The sequence below is a fragment of the Spermophilus citellus genome, assembly GCF_964194105.1.
Source record: "Spermophilus citellus genome assembly, chromosome: 16".
In the NCBI taxonomy this organism is placed as follows: Eukaryota; Metazoa; Chordata; class Mammalia; order Rodentia; family Sciuridae; genus Spermophilus; species Spermophilus citellus.
Genome location: NC_138196.1, coordinates 50646238 through 50669846, shown reverse-complemented (window position 1 = coordinate 50669846; position 23609 = coordinate 50646238). Strand labels below are relative to the sequence as shown.

Genomic DNA, 23609 nt, shown 5'->3' with positions numbered 1-23609 from the left:
GTCTGTGTTCTCAATAAGATGTTGTCTTTAAATCTTAGGAAGAGAAAAGAGGTTTCTATAGGATATGACTTCATACAGTTGGAAGCTGGTTATTCCTCCAGGAATGGTAGTTTATGAAAAATAAAGGTGTCCAATATTTTCTAAATTTTTAACAAACTCAGGAGCTCATGGTTCAGTCTCATCTCTTCTGCTAACTTTAGTAGATCATTAACAGGACAATGTTTAATGAATCTCATCTTCATGGTTTGTAAAAATGAGAGAAATAGCTTGAACCTACCCTTTAAGTTCCCTTTAATGATTTTATGACAAAGGTCAAGATAATAGGCTGTCTTTCCCCCAATTAAATTCTAAAAATGAAAGGAGTCCATTCTGTGCATGTGTACTGAGCAAGAAATAATGATTTCTGGGGAAAAAAAAAAGAAGAGAAACACATTTGTGAAATAGTGCAATAAGTCTGTATTTGGAATAGAACATAGCTTGTTGATTGCATATATCAAGGTGGGGCAAACAAAGTTCAGTTAAGCTCAGTTCCCTTCCATGATGAACATGAATATATGAATATGTATGATATAGATGCATGATAGATGAACACACATGAATAACTGAGTCATTGAAACTCTGCTAAGAAAAATGCCAAAACCAGAAAAATAAGCTTATTTTCCATAAATGGGTACACATCTTAAATAATTATCAAACCACCTTTCATTCTTAACCAATGTTTAATTCACCCAAATAACATAAAAACTAAACACCTTGAAAATTGTAAGAAATCATATTCACCTTCATATATACACATGCACATGTATACATACATAATTTATCAAAACAATATATACAAGTAAAATCCCCATTGAAGTTCATCCTTGGCAGTAACAAGGTACATACATGGTAAAAAGAAGTAAAATAATACAAGTATACTCTATCATGGCTTTGTTTTCAAAAATATAAAATTAAACTGTCTTTTGGAAAAACAGACTTCCTACGGTTTTATATACATTTATACCCAGGCTGCAAGAAAATAGTGACAAGCAGAAAATAATGTCAGAATTGAGGTTAACATCTTATATTTAACTACTTTGAATTGTGTAAACATTGTCTATGCAAACATTTATTCTGTAGCTCAGTGGTCACAGAATTAATGAAGGTACTATAGTTCTCTAGGCAGAAATTCTATCAGCTCTTTTACTGGGTAAACCAAATAGCTAAACTGATTCTTACTCCCACATCCCGAGCATGGAGGCTTATTTAGTATTTATTAGGGTGGTGCTCAGTGGATCATCACTTGCCCCTTTGCACAACAAAATTCAAGAGTTCTCCAAGGTGTTGAACATCATAGAAACTAAAAATAACATTCATTTTATTTTATTCCAAACTGGATATGTTTGCATTGCACACTGCAAAGTAACAGTTCTGCTAGCAATTAGAGAACCAGCTACCTCAAGAAAAGAAAGGCCCAGTATCTAACCTCTAGATGAAATAGCAATCAACTGGATTTTCAATGGGCATATGAATCATAAACCTGTAATCAGAATGAAGAAATGTGTCCTCATAATAAAGGAATACAGCATAGTCTTATTATTACTAATATAAGACACACCTAAATCATCTTTTGACTTCACAGAGCCATAGAAGCTGTTCTTATTTCCTCAGAGCTAACTGGCCTGTGCACACAGTATACACGCCAACACACGTGCACAACCATACACAGGCACTTTCTCCCATGGTAAACTCTGTAATGTATAAAACATTCCTAAGTGGTTATTTCTATTAACTTAAAATGTCTGCTTCAGAGATAAAAAATAGAATAACATATGATTAAGGTTTGTGCTTCTAAAATCATTCTGTTTCTATATTCATGTATGATTGCTTTTCCATACCTAAATTCAATTTTTTCCTCAGCACTATGAAGCAAGGTGATTGCACAATGACTCCATTATCCTTCTGGTGACAGATAAGCATAAGCTGAACCCAATTAGGGCATGTCCCAACATTTTAGAAATTTGATGGCCAGAGCATTCTCCAGGTACTAGCCTAGTTTGTTATTAAATTTTTATCCCACTTGTTATTGTTACATTATGGATATACTAAAACTTTGGTTAAATGTCTGTCCCTTTTGGCCTTTTCCTATATTTTACAAATTTAGTTTATGTTCAGTCTTTGGTCTTCTGAAAGAGCTTCAGTAAAATAAGTACTCACCATTAACATAAATATTGAACAGCACTAAAATAACTTTGTTATTCTCTAAATTTTTACCCACACACAGTCATAGGAGATTTCCCAAAACCTGTAATCAATATTGCAAAGCTGGTTTTACATTAAATTGTACATGATTTTTTTTTCCCCAAATGAAGATGATTTATTTTCAAGCATAAAGAAAAGCATAGAAAAAAGTAGTGGGGACTGGTGGCACAAGCCTGTCATCCCTGCTACCCAAGAGGCTGAGGCAAGAGGAACTCAAGTTCGTGGCCAGCCTCAGTAACTTAGCCAGACCCTGTATGTTATTTTTAAAATACAAATGGCTAGGTGGGGGTGGCTCATTATGGTGGTGGTAATGGTTGTTGCCACTGCCACTCAGTCATTCCGTAATGAGTCACTTGTCTCACTTCCCCTTTTTGTTCCATTTACTCACTTATAAATCAAATGTTCTTTTCATTTCCCCATTAGAAATATTTTAACAAGTGAGGGGGAAAACAATTATACTCATCCCTCAAAATCCTTGAACCCCCAAGAATATAAAAATTTGTTGACCCTTATATAAAATGATACAGTATTTGCTTATGACCTATACATATCTTCACATTTACAGTGTTTTGAATCACCTGCAGGTTACTTATAAAACCCATAGCAAGGCAAATGCTATGCAAATGGCTATTATACTACATTCTTCAGGGAGGAAAAAGAATAAATGTACATACATGTTCAGTACAGATGCAATGTTTTTTTCTAAATGTTTTCAATTCATGGTTGACTGAATCCAAGGATGGAGAACCCACGGAAAAGGAGGAATAACTCTACTGCATTTGTGAAACCTATTTACAGTAAAATAAATGTTTTCACAGTATTTCTTCCCTTAAATTCATCCAGTATTTTACTTTAACCCCCTACTCCTGAAACATACTCTTCAACTAACATGATTCTCTGTATGCTCTGGATTTCTCTTGATAAGCAGAATTAGACACTTTGCCCCAGGGCACACTAGCTCAGAAACTTCGGGTGACCTCTTAAGAGCTTCCTTTTCTCAACTACTGTTTTCAAGACATCCATCCAGAGCAAAGCAGACAGGAAAAGGAGTATGATCTGAGCAGTATGGACATCGTGCCAGAAATGTTTTGCTTTTCTAAACAGAGTCCACCTGGATTAAATTCTTGTTGGCTATTAATGGAGAGGGTTTACATTTAACCTTATCTGCTACATCATTCGAGCTATCCACAAAGAACATCTTGGCTGTACACAGTGAAACTATAATTCTTCTGTATTCCTTTCTGAAATTTTGGTTCAGAAGTCCATATATAATTGCATTGAGGCAGCTGTTGAAATATGCCATGTAGTAACTAGCCACAAACAGCCACTCGGGTATCCTGGGCACCATGCTGGCAGGGTCTGTGGCCACAACAAGACCAATGAAGTTGAGAGGAGCCCAGCAAATTGCAAAGAGTACAAAAACCACAAACATGGTGACAAAGTTCCGGAAGTCCTGTGGTTTCAGTTTGGGTTTGTTGTCAGATTTCACCCTCCGTCTGACCTGAAGAACCAGGATCCATATTCTTAGGTAACAGAAGATGACGATGACCATCGGAACTATGAAGTGGAAAACCACCACAGCTATCGTGTAGGCTGAACTGACAGACTGTGAAAACGTACAGGAATAGATCCTCGGGTCATACTGGAGCGTTTCCGTTCTCAAGTTGGGCACAATTGCCACTAGCGTCAGCATCCATATCAGGAACACGTAGCAGAGGGAATTCTTGTTACTGTACAGCTTGTCATACTTGAGACTGTGGCAGATGTAGCAGTAGCGATTAATGGCGATCCCAGTGATATTGAATATGGAGCCAATGACACTCAGGCCCATCAGGAAACCACTAATTTGACAGTGCAGAGATCCCAGGTTCCAGCCATTGTTAAATATTGATGTCAGCACCAAGGGGTATGGATAAATGGCTACCACCAGGTCTGCAACTGCTAGGCTCACCACAAATATATTTCCTAAAAGAGAGAGATTTATAAGATATAAGTCAATACCAGTATTGCAGGAGTTGTAGTTTCTTCTTTTCACAATTAAAGAGCTGGTTAATATTTCCACAACTTGGTTGATCTGACATCATAGCTACTGTCCACACTATAAATGAAATAGAAACCATTTTCACCAGGAAGTAAGCCTGTTGTCACTCCTGTAAAATCAAGTCCCCTCTTCATAACTTTCCACGTTACCACAACAAGGTATATTCTATATCCCAGACTGTTGTCTTTAAAACTAGTTCCTCTTTAAAAAAAAAAAAAGTCCCATGCTTATTATATCTGTATTGCTTCTTTTGCTTTGGAACCATCTATATTAACTGAGAAATCTCATATTTTGTTATTCTCAAGTAAGCCGTGATTTCTTTAAATTCCAGGTTTTCTATCCTCTTTAGTTCTTCAACAGTTCTCAAATGAACCGCTAGCTTCTGTTGTTGAGAGCAATGGATCTTTGTCCACAGCACAACAAATTAAGGCAATAAGGACTCTGTCACCTGTCTGGAGTAGAACACCAGCCTCATGCCTACCAGCTATGTAACTGGGACAAATTACTTCACCTTTCCAAACTTCAGCTTCCTCTTTGAGAAGGGGGAAAACGATAGCATCTTCTGCATAACACTGTAGAAAGCATTAAATGAGGGGAAAATTTCTGTCAAGTAAAATGATGTTCATATTCTACAACTCGCTCTTCTCAAATCAAAAGGCAAAATTTCTTAAGGTACAAGAATTAAACTCTAAATATTCTAGATAAGTTATAATTTTGTATATCAGTGTAATAATTAAGTACACTTTTAATGCAGAAAAATAACTCAAATTTCATAAGATGGTCTACAAAGTATGTTCTTTTCTTTTGTGGCTTTTTTTTTCTTTTTCTTTTTGTAGTGCTAGTAATCAAACCCAGGGCCTCAATGTATGCTAAGCAAATGCTCCACCACTGAGCTACCCAGACCCACTTCTGTGACTTTTTGTTTTTATCTTTGTTTCTTACTATTCCTTCTGCCTCAAATGACTCTGCTCCATCTTTTAAAATGCCACCCATTTTTCTATGTCCATCCTAAATGGAGAAGACCAAAGGCCTTTGCTTATTTAACCAATCAGAAGTAAGCATTTCCTTCTTGAAAGGCTCCTAAGTCACTTTATACCACTTTTATATATATATATATATATATATATATATATATATATATATATATATATATATATATATATTTTTTTTTTTTAGTTCTCGGCAGACACAACATCTTTGTTGGTATGTGGCGCTGAGGATCGAACCCGGGCCGCACGCATGCCAGGCGAGCACGCTACCGCTTGAGCCACATCCCCAGCCCATTTATACCACTTTTAATGTGGATTAAATTGTAATAAATTCGGTTCAATAAAAATGTATTAAATGCATACACTAGATGCTGGGGAAACAGGAATGAAGAGACAGGAAAACTCAGAAAAACAAAAGCACATAGTCAGAAGCACCAGAGTATGCAACAGTAAGAGGAAATGAGGAGGTTGTTAGACAGGGATGAGAAGGGGCATTCTAGGACCTTCTACAGATGCAAATATTTAGATGTCTATTTGTAAACTTTGCTTTCCTACACTCCTCGACTGCAGCCCCTCAGGTTACATCCGTCTTCCTCATTTTTATGTCTAACTCTCTAGTACAATGACTTTTGCTCATGTTTGATGATGTAATTAATTTGTCACTTCCAACATTTGAAATAAAATAGTCTCTGTACTTTAAGTTTCTAATTCACTAATTTTATTCCCCCAAGAAATTGTTACCAAAAAAGTGAAGTAAAACAGCAGTCATGAAATGATACAAGAAAAGCAAAGCTTGCATCATTTATGAATTTCAGATAAACTGTTATAAAGCAAATTACTTAAAAATTGGTTATATTGGGGCTGAGGATATAGTTCAGTTGGTAGACTGCTTGCCTTGCATGTATAAGGCCCTGTGTTTGTTCCTCAGTGCATGCGCACGTGTGTGCGTGCACAAACACACACACACACACACACAAATTGGCTATACAGTTCAAGTTAAAGGTGATGGAAAACTATTTTTCCCCACAAAGACATTTCAATTACCAATGTAATATTTAAATTCCAAAGTCAGCATATGTTAATGAATTTTAACTGAAACTATTTAACACTTGAAAAATACGAACAATATGTGAAATTCAACTACAAATTAAAATGTCATCAAAACAATACCCTAGAATGTCACAATGACAAACTGGCTTAATATAGATTTATTTTTAAGGAACTTAAAATTATCTTTTATGGCTTTCATTCTGTGCTCCATTTATTTTATAGCAATTATGCTTCATTATTGTTCAAGTAATTATATTAATTAAATTGTTGGTTTAATTTTCTTTGAATTAATTTCATCTTACAAATGTTTGGAGAAAAAACTTAAGTTACAAACTGTATGGAGATGTAGATATCAGGTAGTTTAGCTTGAAAATTTATCACATCTGCTCATTTTGTAAGGTGTGAGTGTTGGGTGGGGAGGATGGAAAAGGAACTTTTTTATTTAACTCATTCATTCTTGCAATTAAATCAATAATAATTACTCACACCAGAAGGTCATGTATTCTATTCTCAGTTCTGTGCTACTCCAGAAATTAGCAATCTACCCATTTTTATAGATATCGAAGACTTTATACAACAACATAGTAAAGAATTCTGAAGTTTAATATCTGTTGATGGTTAAAAATTTCTTGGGGCTGGCGATGTGGCTCAAGCGGTAGCGCGCTCGCCTAGCGTGCGTGCGGCCCGGGTTCGATCCTCAGCACCACATACAAACGAAGATGTTGTGTCCACCTAGAACTAAGAATAAATAAATGTTAAAATTCTCTCTCTCTCTGTCCCACTCTCTCTTTAAAAAAAAAAAAAAAAAAAAAATTTCTTTTTCGTTGTATTTAGCTCCAGTCCTCACTGTGGAGGAATTCTGGAATTATCCAGTTGTTATGGTGTAGATGTGGTAGCCCCTGAAAGCTCACATGTGAGACAATGCAAGAAGGTTTGGAGGAGAAATGGTTGGATTATAGCCTTAGCCTGATCAGTGAATTAATCCCTGATAGGATTAACTGAAGTGGTGAGGTGTGGTTGGGGAGATAGGAACTGGGGCATGGCTCTGGGGTATGTTTCTATCTGGTGAGTGGAGTCTCTTTCTTTGCCTTCTGATGTCATGTGAGCTGCTGCCTTCTGTCACACACTCCACCATGATTCAGCCTCACCTCAAGCCCCAAAGAATGGAGCTGGCCTTCTATGAACTAAAACCTGTGAGCCCTCAAATAAACTCCTCCTCCCCTATAGCTGTTCTGGTCAGATTCTGTAGTCAGAGCAGCAAAATAGCTGACTAAAACACCAGTCAAGATTGAAAGGTATATACTACTAGTGACCATCTTGTACATTCCTACAAGACAAGAAAAGCAGAAATACTGAGTTACATTCGATGAAGTCACAAAACTAGTGAGAGCTGAGGGTACAACATTGCTTATTTGTTAGTTTTGCTGAGTGCATTTCCCTAAAGAAATTCCTGTGCTCCTACAGAGACCCAAGGCTTATGGCCTCTAGAGGCATCATTCTTTAAAAGCTAGATCTAGAAAATATAGAGATGATGGGAGAAGAGAAACCACTTCAAGGTCACTTTACTAGGAACAGGAAAAAACACAGCCTCACAATGATTAAATGTACAAACTATAAAAATGCAGAGAAGTTTTTTTTATAATAAATAAAATGTTAAATTAGAAACAAAATAGAGCCCAGATATGCAGAAATTAAGAGACAACTACAGAGCCGCCTTGTCTAACTGCCTCCCTCAGAACTAGTCCTGTGACTTCCCTCTGAATGATCCGACTGGCAGTGCCTTTCTACTTGTGACAATGGCTTCTTCACCTTCTCCTATCTCCCCACAGCTCATGTCATCAAATTCACCAGGGCAGTGCCTGTCCTAGACGTCACCCTGCTGCCACCACACTTTGAACAGTACCTGGCACTGAGTTACTTATAGTGAGTTCACATTGTGTTGACATAGCAAGGCTAAAAAGACACTTCCTTGTATAGCTCCAGGTTGGTATTCCCCACAAGAGACAATTTGTCACGAGATTTTATTAAAAAGTGAAAATGAAGTGGTAGCCATATTCTCTTTACACTCATAAGTTTTTCATAAAGCATGAGGTACCACAGCAGCTCTGGCCCTTGAGTCTCATCTACTGGCCTCTGGTGGTGGTGGAGGGGCAGTGGCATGTCCATTGCTTCTCCAGCTCCTGCTGAACTCCACTTGGAGAAACTGGGAGACTGACCCACTGAGGTGAGTTCAGTTCATCTTCTTGGGTTCCAGCCATTCCTCCAAAGTTCTGGTTCCCTGTGACCCCTCTTGACATCTTGCCATCTCAACTGCCTTTTCTGTGGACTTTAGGCTCCAAAACCAGAATTAGAAGCAATAGCCCTAATAAATTACTTTATCAATTCCCACAAAATCTAGAGATTTTGCTTCTTGAATTGACTGAATCTTGACTGATGCAGAATTTGGAGGTGGAAGTGAACTAAAAGAACCTTAAAGATGATTAAACTGTATTGGTTCTGGGTTCTATGACAGGACCAGACTGAAAGTATTAAAAACCCTATTTCCAATAGCAAAGGGGGACACTGGTAGTTCATGACATTCAGTAGCAATAGTTACTTAAATTGTCACCTGTATCATCTTCTAAGGTAAAGAAAAAGTTGCTGTATTGCCCTGTTACCAACTCAAGAAAAACAGAAAAAACTACATGCACCTTCCTTTGACATACTACATAAAACCATGTACTGAGTAAACTCAAACCTGACAGATTTTATGGAGCAAGAAAAAGCTATGAAAGGCTGCTCTTCCACTTGATCCATCGTATCCAATAGCTCTAGCCTAAAGGTACCCCCACAAATTCCTATCTTGAAATTTAATCACCAATATGATAGTATTGAGGTGAGGCTTTGAGGAAGTGATTAAGTCATGAGGATGGGCCTTATAAAACAAGTATGGAGGGGTGTTCATCCATTCTACCCCTTCCACCATAGAAGGATGCAGCATATGTCCCCGCTAAAGGATGCATTGAGAAGGCACCATATTGGAAGCAGAGAATAGTGCTCGACAGACACCAATTTGCCTGCCAGTTTCTTGATCTTGTACTTCCTGGTCTCCAGATCTATGAAAAATAAATGTTAATTATTTATAATTACCTAGTCTAAGGTGTTTTGTTGCAGCAGCATGAGTTAACTAAGATACCAATAGTGCTTGAATTATTTACGGTAGATCATGAGGCTGTAGGGAGGCTTCAGCAGGCACATATAAGTGATTTATGACACAGACTCAGGATTTTCTTCAAAATCCTGAATCAGTACATACTGTCCTCTGCAGATAAGTATGCGCTTTTGAGACAGAGTTGACTTGCTACTCAGTAGAGTATTAACACTTGACCATGAAAAACTAAGTGACCATATGATTTGAAAGGTCCCTTATTGACAGGTATTTTCTGACCCACCACATCATAAGATTCTGCATGTACAGCATCAAACAGAAGTGGTGTGTATTTATGGTTTGAGCAGGTCCCGGAAGGCAAAGTAGGTTACACAGATACCCATGTCCCATATTCCTGCCACAAAACCCCCTTCTCTCAGTGTGTACCTATGGCTTCGTAGGGATTTCCCTTTGACCAGTTAAATAAGAAATAAAGAATTTCTGGCCTAGTTTACAAATAGTTCTTCATTATATGCTGGCATTCCTGAAACTGAATGGTTGTAGCACTGCAGACCAAATCCAGAGTTGCTTTCAAGGACAAGAGTGAAGGAAAACACTCCTAGTAAATAAGACTTTTGTGCTTCAAATTGAATTTCAGACTGGTCATTCATTCTTCTTGGAGGGAGATATGGCCACAGACTACATTGATTCATAATGGCTATTGGTACAGCTAGATGGTCAAGAACCTGGAAGAAAGGGGATTAGAAAATTGGTGGCACAGAGATTTTGAAACCCTTAGTATGAAGATGTTTGTATCCCACATGAATGTTCAACAGGAGGAGCTCAATGATGCAACTTGTGGACATCAGTTACTCCTTAGCCATGACTGTCCTTGACCAATGGGCTCAAAATTATCATAGAAGCAAGAATGGAAGTTATTCATGGGCTCAGTAACATAGTTAGTAAAGATCAATACATGAATATTGATCTGGCAATAGCCACTATTGTATGATGAATGTTCAACCAACATTGGAGAGCAACATTAATATGGTTCCATTTCCTAGAAAAATCAGTCAATCACTTGTAGTAGGCTGACATAAGACCACTCCCATCATCAAAAGAGGGAGCACACTGTTCTGACTGGAACAGAAGCTCACTCTGGACATGAAGTTGCCTTTCTTACCCTTTAATACCTTTAATTCTTCTACCAACCTAACATCCATGTATTTAAAAGGTCCTTTGTTCACCATGATGGTATTCCTCCCAGCATTGCTTCTGACTAAGAAATTAACTTTAAAACAAATGGAGTATAACAATGGGGTCGTGCTTCTGGAAGTCATAAGACTTTCCATGTTTCCCATCTTAGAACAGCTGACTGATAAATTAATGGAGTGGTTTTAAAGATTCTGTTTCACCACCACTGGGTGAGTCTAGGATACCATTCCCCAGGATATGGTATGTGCCTTTAAAAAGTGACTAACATAAAGTGTTGCTTATCCCATAGTCATGATTCATGAATCAGAAAATCAAGGCTGGAAATGGATTTTCCTTTTACAAGTACACTAGCAAAAGTCTCCCAGTCCCCTGGCCCTGAAACTAGGGGGTTTTTGCTTGTTTGTTGGTTTGGTTTTTGTTTAGTTTTTTTGTTTTGTTTTTTTTTTTTTTGGTTTTTTGTTTTGTTTTGTTTTTTGGTCTAAAGGAAGAAATGCTTCCATCAGGAGACATACCAATGATTTCATTAATCTGGAAGTCAGGACTGCCACCTGGCTACTTTGGACTCCTCACATAATTAATTAATTTAAAAAGAAAGGAATTACTATCCTGACCAGGGTGATTAGTCTTGATTATCAAGAGTAAATCAGGTTGTTATTATACAATAAGAGCAAGGAATTATGTCTTGAATGCAAGAAATCCCTATAATGTCTTATTACTCCCATGCCCTGTGATTAAAGTCAATAGAAAACTGAAATAACCCAATTATAGGCAGGTATATGAATATGCCAGAGCTTTATGAATAAAGGTTTCAGCTACTTGAACAGGCAAGGAACCACAATGAGTGGAAGGCAGAGGGAATGGAGGATGGAAAAGGTAATTATAAATACCCATTATGACCATGTGACCAGCTGCAGAGATGAAGATTAAAATAATATCGACATTTCTTCTTTTCCATGATTAAATAAATGGTGAATCTTTTCCCCTCCGCTATTCTTTCCATCTAATATGATTAGAAGTGAACCATATATTTCAGTATTTAGGCTACAGTATATCAAATGTGGAATGTGACTCAGCAAGACAAATAATGAAAATCATGCAAAGGTGGACAAAAAGACTATATTGTCTTTTTGAGAAAAGGGTTAATGTATTTTCACTTTTATGTTAATAAAATAACATTGTATTATATTATATAAAAACATAACTTTGATGTTTTCTTTACTTGGATATATGTCAAGATGTCAAGGAGTGAACTGCATTAGATTTGTACTGTGTTAACTTGCTAAAATTGATTCCCAGAATTCCCTTTCTTGCACAGCGATGGATTAGCATCATCCACGAAAGAATTTTGCACAAGATTCAGAAGGTGGAACTGCCCAGAGAATTCAAGAAGGGAACTAGATGCTACAGCAGCTCTGTCATTAACTAGTAAAAGTCTTAGACAGATGCTTTAAGAATGACCTATTGTTGAGCTAAACTATAGAACCAACCTAGATGCCCTTCAACAGATGAATGAATAAAGAAACTGTGGTATATATACACAATGGAATATTATTCAGCCTTAAGAAGAATGAAATTATGGCATTTGCCAGTAAATGGATGGAACTGGAGAATATTATGCTAAGTGAAATAAGCCAATCCCAAAGAACCAAAGGCCGAATGTTTTCTCTGATATGTGGATGCTAATTCACAATAAGGGCTGGGGGAGAAGAGAGGTGTTTTGGACTAGATGAAGGGGAGTGAAGGGATGGGAGGAGAAAGAGAGGTAGGAGTGATAGTAGCATTACCCTATGTGTATATACAACTATATGACCTGTGTAACTCTATATCATGTAAAACCAGATGAATGAGAAGTTATACTCCATTTATGTTTGATGTGTCAAAATGTATTCTGTCATGTGTAACTAGTTTAAAACAAATAAAAATATATAATCAATCAATAAATAAAAGATGGGCCATGTTACTCTGAATCACTTTGCTTTTATGTGAATTATTAAGAAATTTGTCACCCTGACATAGCAAAGTTTGGGCCTTGAATTTAAGGTTTTAATCAACGTTGTTTCTATGGCACTAGGCATCTTGTTCTAATTTGATAAAATAATTGAAACTCTGCAATGATGAAACCTAAGGATGATTAATTTCCTTCTGTGTGCTCTCTTTAACATACTGACTACAGAAACCCATTACTAAATATGCTTGGTCTTTAGCCTGCTTCAGCAAATCCTCTTTGTTCCATAGGCCTGCAGTAGATGCTGCTAGTGCCTGTCCCAGGTCCACTTTTCTAAGCTGAGTTACTTATCCACAAGGTTTCTGAGTGCTGGGTGCTTCCATTTGGCTTCTATTGCATCCTTCTCCAGAGATTGCCCTTGGTGACCAATCCAATGGCTAACTCTGGAATACAGAAGGCCAGTTACCTTGCCTCAAGTAATGGCAATTTTTTGGATGGATTTATGTCCAGAGACCCCAACTTTTGGATCAAGCCAAGTCTAGGTTTTACCTGAGGTCCCATTCTTGTTTGTCTTTTCATCTCTGCACTACTTTGCTTTCCTCACTGCTTATAAGTTCCTCTTGAGAGTAAATCTCAACAGCCTGAGAGCCAAGTCTGTCTCAGGTTCTGTTTCTAGAAATTTTAAGATAGATCTTGTTGGACATGGTGGAGCATGCCTGTAATCTTAGGTTCTCAGGAAGCTGAAGTAGGAGGATCCCAAGTTTGAAGCCAGCCTGGGCAACTGAGCAAAATCCTTTTTCAAAATAAAATGTTTTAAAAAGGTGGCGGGAGGGCAGGTTCTGGGGAAGTACCTCAGTGGTACCGCACTTGCCTAGCATGTGCAAGACCCTTGGTTCTATTCCAGTACCATAAGGTAAAAAAAAAAAGGAGAGACTTTCAGCTCTGTGATGAAATCAGGTGGTTTTCTAAGGAGATCACGGGTTGGGCTTCCTGGTAGAAAAGGAGGAACTAGTTACTATGATACCTAACAGAAACAAAGCTTACTGAGAAGATACCAGTTCTAAAGGTTTCCCAGCAATGCTCTTCAATCTCTTTATCCTCACTGTGTGTGGATATATTTCCCATCAAAGCAACACAAAACCACAAAACCACACACATTTGCATAAGTGTCTGTCTCCCTTCAAAGGGCTAAGATCCTGGGGTGTAGGTCTGAATATTTATATTATCACTGTGAGCACAGAACTTGGCAGATGGTAGGTGCTCAAGAATAGTCTGCTGGGATGAATTAACTCTCCTAAGTCTCAAAGAGTCACCAATGCAGAAGCAGAAATTAGTTGCAATTTTGAGGACTGAACCCAAGGTCTCACACATGATAGGTTAAGCATTCTGTAACTGAGCTATACCCACTGACTGGCTGCTCTTTTGCTCTCATCTACCAGGATGTTGGTTTTCTCAATAGGTCCTATTCATTCCTTTTTTCACTTATCCTGTACTTTAACTATGTAGAAAGCAAGAGTAGTGACCCACTAAATTAATGTTTATAAGAATTAAACAAACAAATAAAAAACAACTACTTGAACTCATCAAAGTGATAAAGACCAGTTTTAGTTGGGGAAAAAAATGTACCTTAAACACTCTTGGAACCATGTTTCATTAGTTTTACATAGCAAATCCATGGATTCAGAGCTAAGAAGTCTGGTATAATTAAGAATCCATTTATAGAGACAGCCCCCTGAGCTCAAGTCCAGCCTTGATCTGACTGCGCTCACCTGCATGAGACCCTGGTCCAGGGTAGACTTGGGTCCATCCTGCCACCAACAGACACCCAACAGAGCTCAGGCTCTAGCACAGAACCGCATTCGCCAACCTGTGTGGGACCCAAGCCCAGGATAGGTGCAAGTCTGCCACCCCACCCACCTGGGAGCCTAGGCCTAACCCTATTCCATCTTGGGACACTGCAGATATTGCCATAGCCTTCCCCACGCAGTAGCCACTACCTTTTGACAACAGACAGGGCCTAGAAGCAGCTGCATCTTGGAGCAGGCATTCCAAAGACAGTGTAAGGCCCAACCTTTCAGCCCTATCTCTGAAAGACGTTGCATTCATCTTGGGGCACCTCCACTGCTATCTCAAGATACCTCCACTATTGCTGCCACAACCTTTAGTTGCAGTAGCATACATCAAGGGACACCTGCAGGGTCTGGAAGCCCAACATCAAGGTGAGGAAAAGATAATCTTCACAGGTACTACAAGATTATAGGATAGAAGCTGTAATATCTCAGGTCCATACTGCAAGAAAGGAAGACACATAGACAACATGAAAAATCAAGGGAGGAAAGTGCCCCAAACTAGAATACTACAACAATAGAACCTATGGACAGAGCAATTGATGAAATGTCAGAGAAGGAGTTCAGAATGTTCATAATTAAAATGATCTGTGAATTAAAGAATGACCTAAATGAGCAAATACAGGCAAAAATTGATCACTCCAGAAATAAGAGAGCAAATACAGGTAGCAAAATATTACTTTAAAAAAGAGAGAATTTACCAAAAAAAAAAAAAAAAAAAAACAGAAATCCCTGAAATGAAGGAAACAATAAAACAAAAAACTCAATAGAAAGCATCACCAACAGACTAGATCACTTGGAAGAAAGAATGTCAGATAATGAAGACAAAGTATACAACCTGGAAAATAAAGTTGACACACAGTGAAGACAGAAACCATGGACAGAACATCTGAGAATTATGGGACAGCATCAAAAGACCAAATCTAAGAGTTATTGGGATGAGAAAGGTAAAGAGTTTCAAACCAAAGAAATACACAATCTCTTCACTGAGATAATATCAGAAAATTTCCCAAGCATGAAGAATGAGTTGGAAAACCAAATACAAGAGGCTTATAGGACACCAAATGTACAAAATTACAACAGATCTACACCAAGACACACTATAATGAAAATGCCTAGCATACAGAATAAGGATAGAATCTTAAAGACCTCAAGAGAGAGGAATCAGATCACATATAGGGGGAGACTAATTTGTATCTCAGCAGATTTTTCAACCTAGACCTTCAAAGCCAGGAGATCCTGGAACAACGTATACCAAGCTCTGAAAGAAAATGGATGCCAACCAAGAACCTTATATCCAGCAAAATTAAGCTTTAGATTTAATGATGAAATTAAAACTTTCCATGATAAACAAAAGTTAAAAGAATTTACAACTAGAAAGCCTGCACCACAGAACATCCTTGGCAAAATATTCCATGAAGAGGAAATGAAAAACAATAATGAAAATCAGCACAAGGAGGTATTACACTAAGGCAAAAACCAATCAAAGGAGAAACCAAGTCAAGTTAAATACCAAAAATGGCTGGGAATACAAATTATGTCTCAATAATATCCCTGAATGTTAATGGCTTAAACTCACCAATCAAAAGACACAGACTGGCAGATTGGATTTAAAAAAAAGACCCCAAAATATGCTGCCTCCAAGAGACTCATCTCATAGGAAAAGACATCCACAGTCTGAAGGTTAGAGGTTGGGTAGCTTTTATTTTTAAAATCATACCACTCATATGGACTGCGGAAGCAAGCAGGGGTTTCCATCCTCATACAAAATAAAGTAGACTTCAAGCTAAAGTTAATCAAAAGGGATAAAGAAGGACACATATACTGCTTAAGAGAACCACACACCAACAGGACGTAACAGTTATAAATATATATCCCCCAAACAGTGGAACATCTACGTTCATCAACAAGCTCTTCTCGAGTTCAAGAGTCAAACAGACCACAACATAATAATTTTGGGTGACTTTAACACACCTCTTTCACCACTGGATACATCTTCCAAACAAAAGCTGAACAAATAAACTACAGAACTTAATAATACAATCAATAACTTAGACTTAACTGACATACATAGAAAATCTCATCCTTCAATGAGTGAATATACATTCTTCTCAGCAGCACATGGATCCTTCTCTAAAATAGACCATATATTATGCCACAAAGCAACTCTCAGCAAACACAAAAAAGTAGAGATACTACCCTGCATTCTATCAGATCACAATGAAATGAAACTAGAAATCAATGATAAAATTAAAAATAAAAGCTACTCTAGCACCTGGAGACTAAATAATACGCTACTGAATGAACAATATGTTGCAAAAGACATCAAGAAAGAGATTAAAAAATTCTTAGAGGTAAATGAGAACACTGATACAATGTATTGAAAAATCTGGGATCCTATGCAGGCAGTACTAAGAGGAAAGTTCATTGCATAGAGTTCATTCCTTGAAAGAAGAAAAAGTCAACAAGTAAATGACCTAACATTACATTTCAAAGCCCTAGAAAAAGAAGAATAAACCAACACCAAAATTAGTAGAAGCCAGGAAATAAATAAAACCAGAGCTGAAGTCAATGAAATAGAAACAAAAGAAACAATTGAAAAAAATTGACAAAACAAAAAGTTGGTTCTTTGAAAAAATAACTAACACTGACAAGCCCTTGGCCATGCTAATGAAAAGAAGGAGAAAGAAAACTCAAATTACTAACATACATGATGAAAAAGGAAATATCACAACAGAAACTACAGAAATATAGAATATAATTAGAAATTATTTTGAAAATTTGTACTCCAATAAAATAGAAAATATTGAAGGCATTGAAAAATTTTCAGAGTCATATGATTTGCCCAAATTGAATCAGGATGATATACAATTTAGACAGATGAACTTCAAGCAATGAAATAGAAGATGCCATCAGAAGCCTACCAACAAAGAAAAGCCCAGGACCAGATGAACACACAGCTGAGTTCTACAAGACCTTTAAAGAATAACTAATACCAATACTCCTCAAATTATTTCATGAGATAGAAAAAGAGGGAATACTTCCAATCTTATTCTATGAGGCCAGTATCATCCTGACTCTAAAACCATACAAAGACACATCAAAGAAAGAAAACTTCAGACCAATATCTCTAATAAACATAGATGTGAAAATTCTCAATAAAATTCTGGCAAGTCAAATACAAAAACATATCAAAAAGATTGTGCACCATGATCAAGTGGGATTCATCCCAGGGATGCAAGGTTGGTTCAACTTACAGAAATCAATAAATGTAATTAATCACATCAATAGACTCAAAGATAAGAATCATATGATCATCTCAATAGACACAGTAAAAGCATTTGACAAAATACAGCACCCCTTCATGTTCAAAACATTAGAAAAACTAGGGATAACAGATATATATCTCAACTTTGTAAAAGCTATCTATGCTAATCCCCAGGCCAACATCATGAACTAAATGGAGAAAAATTGAAAGCATTCCTTTTAAAAACTGGAAAAAGACAGGGATGCCCTTTTTCACCACTTCTATTTAACATAGTTCTTGAAACACTGGACAGAGCAATTAGACAGTTGGAAGAAATTAAAGGGATATATATAGGAAAAGAAGAACACTATTTGCTAATGACATAATTCTCTGCCTAGAAGACCCAAAAAGTTCCACCAGAAAACTTCTAGAATAAATGAATTAAACAAAGTAGCAGGATATAAAATCAATACCCATAAATCAAGGCATTTGTGTGTATCAGTGACAAATCCTCTGAAAGAGAAACTAGGGAAACTACCCCATTTACAATAGCCTAAAAAAAAATATATTGGGAATCAACTTAACGAAAGGGGTGAAAGACCTCTACAATGAAAACTATAGAACATTAAAGAAAGAAATTAAAGGAGACCTTAGAAGATGGAAAGATCTACCTTGTTTTTGGATAGGCAGAATTAATATTGTCAAAATGACCATACTACCAAAAACATTATACATATTTACTGCAATTCCAATCAAAATCCCAATGACATTCCTTATAGAAATAGAAAAAGCAATCATGATATTCATCTGGAAAAATAAGAGACCCAGAATAGCTAAAGCAATCCCTAGCAAGAAGAGTGAAGTAGGTGGCATCAGTACACCAGAACTTAAACTATACTACAAAGCAATAATAACAAAAACATTGACACCATATAGACTTGTGATGAATGGTACAGAATAGAGGACAAAGAGACAAATCCACATAACTACAGTTATCTTATACCTGACAAAGGCATCAAAAACATACATTGGAGAAAAGATATTATCTTCAACAAATGGTGCTGAGAAAACTGGAAATCCATATGCAACAAAATGAAATTAAACCCCTGTCTCTCACCATGCAAAAAAAAAAAAAAAAAAAACTCAAAAAAGTGGATCAAGGATCTAGGAATTAAACCAGAGACACTGAACCTAATAGAAGAAAAAGTAGGCCTAAATCTTCATCATGTCAGATTAGGCCTCAACTTCCTTAATAAGATTCCTATGGCACAAGAAATAAAATCAAGAATCAATAAATGGGATGGATTCAAACTTAAAAGCTTCTTCTCAGCAAAAGAAACAATTAGTGAGGTGAATAGAGAGCCTACAGAATGGGAGCAAATTTTTACCACAGGCACATCAGATAGAGCACTAATCTTTAGGATATATAAAGAACTCAAAAATTTTAACACCAAAAAAAGCAAATAACCTAATCAATAAATGAGCCAAGAAAATGAACAGTTCTCAGAAGATGATATACAATTGATCAACAAATATATGAAAAAATGTTCATCATCTCTAGCAATTAGAGAAATGCAAATCAAAACTACTCTAAGATTTCATCTCACTCCAGTCAGAATGGCAGCTATTAAGAATACAAACAACAATAAGTGTTGGCGAGGATGTGGGAGTATAAGGCACACTCCTACATTGATGGTGGGACTGCAAGTTGGTGTAGCCAATATGGAAAGCAGTATGGAGATTTCTAGAAAAACTGGAAATGGAACCACCATTTGATCCAGCTATCCCACTCCTCGGTCTATATCCAAAGGACTTAGAATCAGCATACTACAGGGACACAGCCACATCAATGTTTATAGCAGGACAATTCACAATAGCTAAACTGTGGAGCCAATCTAGATGCCCTTCAGTAGATGAATGGATAATGAAAATGTGTTGTATATACACAATAAAATACTATTCAGCATTAAAAGAGAATAAAATCATGGTATTTGCAGGTAAATGGATGGATTTGGAGAATATAATGCTAAGTGAAGTTAGTCAATCCCAAAAAACCAAATGCAGAGTGTTTTCTCTGATATAAGGATGCTGATTCATAATGGGGTTGGTGGCAGGGGGAGCATGAGTGGATTAGACAAACTCTAGACAGGGCAAGGGGAGGGAGGGGAAGAAAGGAGGCATGGGGACAGGAAAGATGGTGGAATGAAATGGACATCATTATCCTAAGTACATGTATGAAGACTTGAATGGTGTGACTCTACTTTGTGTACAACCAGAGATATGAAAATTTGTGCTCTATCTGTATAATATGAATTGTAATTCATTCTGCTGCCATACATAACAAATTAGAATAATAAAAACAAATAATCTATTTATAAATGTGGTTTGTATAGAAAAAATTCCATATGCATAAATATTAAGGGTTTGACAAGGGACAGCTAAGACCCTGAAGGTGATTGAGGCATATTCTCTGGCCCTGTGAAGGAACGGGAAAGGCTGTGGTTTTGGACATCAAAGAACACATTCTTAAGCTTCAAAGAACTGTGTTTTAAAAACTTGTCTTTTTAGATTACTAGAGGCAGTGTGGACTGTAAGTTTAGAAACAAATCTGTACCTCTGGATTCAAATCCTGGCTATGCCACATGCTAAAATAACCCAAGTAATTCATAGCTCCCCAGGACCTTGGACTTTTACATGCAATAAATTGAGATTATATTGGCCTTGATGAGGAGCTGAGAGAGTGCAAGGCACATGTTTGGATCTGGATGAATGTTCACCTTTATTTTTCCCTCGCAGTACTGGAAATTGAACCCAGGCGTGCTCTGCCACTGAGTTATATCCTAGGCCTTTTTATTTCAAGAGAATCTAGCTAAATTGCAGAGACTGGTCCCATACTTGTAATCCTTCTGCTTCAGCCTCCCAAAGTGGCTGAGATTACAGGTGTGATGCCACACCCACTTTCTTATTTCTGTTCCTTGGTGATGGAAACCAGATGTTCCACTTCACAGAAGATTCCCGCCCCTGACCAGAAAGTCACAAATGAGGAGGTTCCATCTATCATCTCTGCAATAGCAGGGGTCTGTCCAAGTCAAAGAATCCTTTTCTTATCCTCCTTCCCCCTTTGATTATCAGCCTCTTTGACTCTCTTCAACATTTCCAGCAAGGCTGCCCATTGCAGTCTCTATTTCCTTTCTACCCGTTTTTCATCCACCTTCCTCTAATATCTGCATTCTGCCTATACCACATTATGTAAACTCCCAAGTACTTCTTAAAGTCTCTGAAATATAACATCTCATTCATACAACACACCACCCATATCATTCTCTGTTCATATAACACATTGTCCACATCACTCCTGTTCATGCAACATATCATTCACATCACACCATGTTCTACCACACACTGCTCACATACCCTATTCATATAACATGGTTTTCATATACGCTGTTCACATCACACCTAGTCAACATAATACGTCATTCATACAATATACTACCCGCATCACACTGTTTATATAACACATGTCTATATCATATCCTGATCACATCATGCCCTGTGTATATAACACGCTGTTCACATAACACACTGTTAACATAATAATATCATTCATATAATGTACTGATGGCATCATATTGTGTTTATATAACATATTATCCACATCATACCCCCATCATACAACACACTGTCTGTCTCATTTGAGAGCGTCTTTGTTCTCTTGCTTCCCTGACCCCTCTTGTCTTCCTAGCTCCTCAGTCTTGTTCTGTATCTCACTGTGTCCCCAGTTCCTTGCCCTACTCTTTAACTTGATTGTTGACTTTGCTGCTATAAAGAAAGTCGATTGATGGATTTCATTAACTGCTGTATTAATATAGTACCTATACAACAAAAGAGACTAGCACAAGTCATTTAAAATAAAGTACAAATAACCTTCTTGTTCTAGTCTGGATTGTTTTTCTTTGTTTGTTTGTTTGTTTGTTTGTTGTACCAGGGATTGAACCCAGAGTGTTTTGCCACAGAACTACATCCCTAGTCTGTTTTTTTTTTAAACAGGTATGTGCTGTAGTCAGTTTTGAAGGTGTTAAATCCTGCTAAGAATTCTGCTTATTTATTTATCTAGATCTGGTTACTCTTTTCTCAGAAGGATGGTTTAGGGAGAAACTTATAGTGTATAAAGCACCCATGTTATAGCCCAATTGACTTCTTCATTCTTCAGCCTTTCCTCCTTGTGCTGAAGACAAACTACTGATGTTTGCACAATCACTCACCTTCGAGAATTTAAGATAAAATGCTAATGACAAATATGTAATATTTCAGCCACATAAACAGGCAATCCATGTTGAGCTGGGGTTGTGGCTCAGTGGTAGGCACTCACCTAGCACATGCAATGCCCTGGGCTCGATCCTCAGCACCATGTAAAGATAAGTAAATAAAGTAAAAGTATTGTGTCCAACTACAACTAAAACAAAACAAAAACAAACAAAAAAAACCAAAAAAATCCACCTTAATGCCTTTTAAGATAGAGACTTTATATCCTTAGACATTATCCCCAACCTTGAAGGACTCAATAAAAACTCCAGTTTAAAAAAACAGATTAATTGCACTTGATAGATCTAAATTGTCAAATTCCAAAAGAATTGTCATTCTTAAAACTAGTACAATCATAATGTTGCCAATTTATGTAATTAAATCAGTGAGAGACAAAAGAAGAAAAAGTTAAGATTCTCATAAAAGTAGTTTTTAAAAATTCAAAATTTGTCTCATTTTTGACATATATACATAGTAGTTAAAGATCTGGAAGTGTTAAAATAAAAATACATTCACCTCAAAAATAAAAATACATAACATGGTATTCATTCACCGGTCATAACTTTATGTTAAATAATTTATTCTGTTTGTTGTAATGTTACATTTTAGTCATAATGAACTTGAGGTATAGCAATTCACTTAACCCTTGCAACATCAGTATTGTCTCAAATTAATGAGTGAGAAAATTAAAGTTCAATAACTTGCTCAAGATCACACATAATGGATGGAAGAGCGAGGGTTTTACTTCAGGCCATCTGGTTCCAGAGACCATCCACATTCTTCAGAGGGAACATTTTTTTTTTAAATGTGTCTACAATAGGACTAATCTTCCATGCATAAGAAATACTTTCTCCATAAGATGATACATGTATATGTATGTGTATGTATAGCTAGATAGACACATACATACACACAAAATCTTTTTTAAAAACTTATTTGGTAAATTAATATGTGTAACACACACAACAACAACAACAACAACAGCAACAAGTAGAACAACAACAACTTAAGTAGAAAGGTACAGAAAGAGAGAGAGAAAGAATCTTAAAAAAAAAAACTAATAACAAACTCCTCAAGTATAGGGAACAATCAATGAGAAGCTAAAAGCATAATAAAAAACAAGAACAAAAGATAGAAATGAAATTAAAATTAATTAGCAGACAAACTCTCAAAAGTAAAAATTAAAATGTACACCAAATATTAAATAAAAGCAAATTAACAGAGTTTGGCTTGTCACAGAACTGTGTCCCAAGTCCCTTGTCCTCCACCTGGCACATGGCGAAATCCAACAGGCCTTTAAATAGAGAAGAAGGAAGGGATGCCTGGGGGATGGAAGCACATACCCCTTCCCAGGTCATAAAAGACAAAGAGTTCTGTATTCTGAGGCAGGGAAGAAAGTAATAAAAAGGAAATCACTAATCCTCTGCCATGTAAGAGCTACATGAGAAGTTAAATAGCAATCTAAGTTAGCAGGCAGCTCTCAACCCATGCTTTGCCAACAGGTGTCCTTCAGGCTGTATTATTACTCTCACATCGTTCTGTTTTGCCTCCATCACTGGCTCATTTCTCTGAAGTTCTTTCATTAATTCTGACTCCAGTAGA

General features: G+C 36.9%; 1 protein-coding gene across 1 annotated transcript in view; it reads right to left on the bottom strand.

Annotated features, from left to right (window-relative positions):
* Nucleotides 1-514: 514 nt before the first annotated feature.
* MTNR1A (melatonin receptor 1A) overlaps nucleotides 515-23609 on the bottom strand; it is a 34323-nt gene continuing 11228 nt past the window's right edge. The window contains exon 2 of the mRNA XM_081269440.1: nucleotides 515-4206. Coding sequence (XP_081125566.1) covers nucleotides 3338-4206 — 869 coding nt within the window. The 3' untranslated portion in view covers nucleotides 515-3337. The remainder of the gene's footprint in view (nucleotides 4207-23609) is intronic.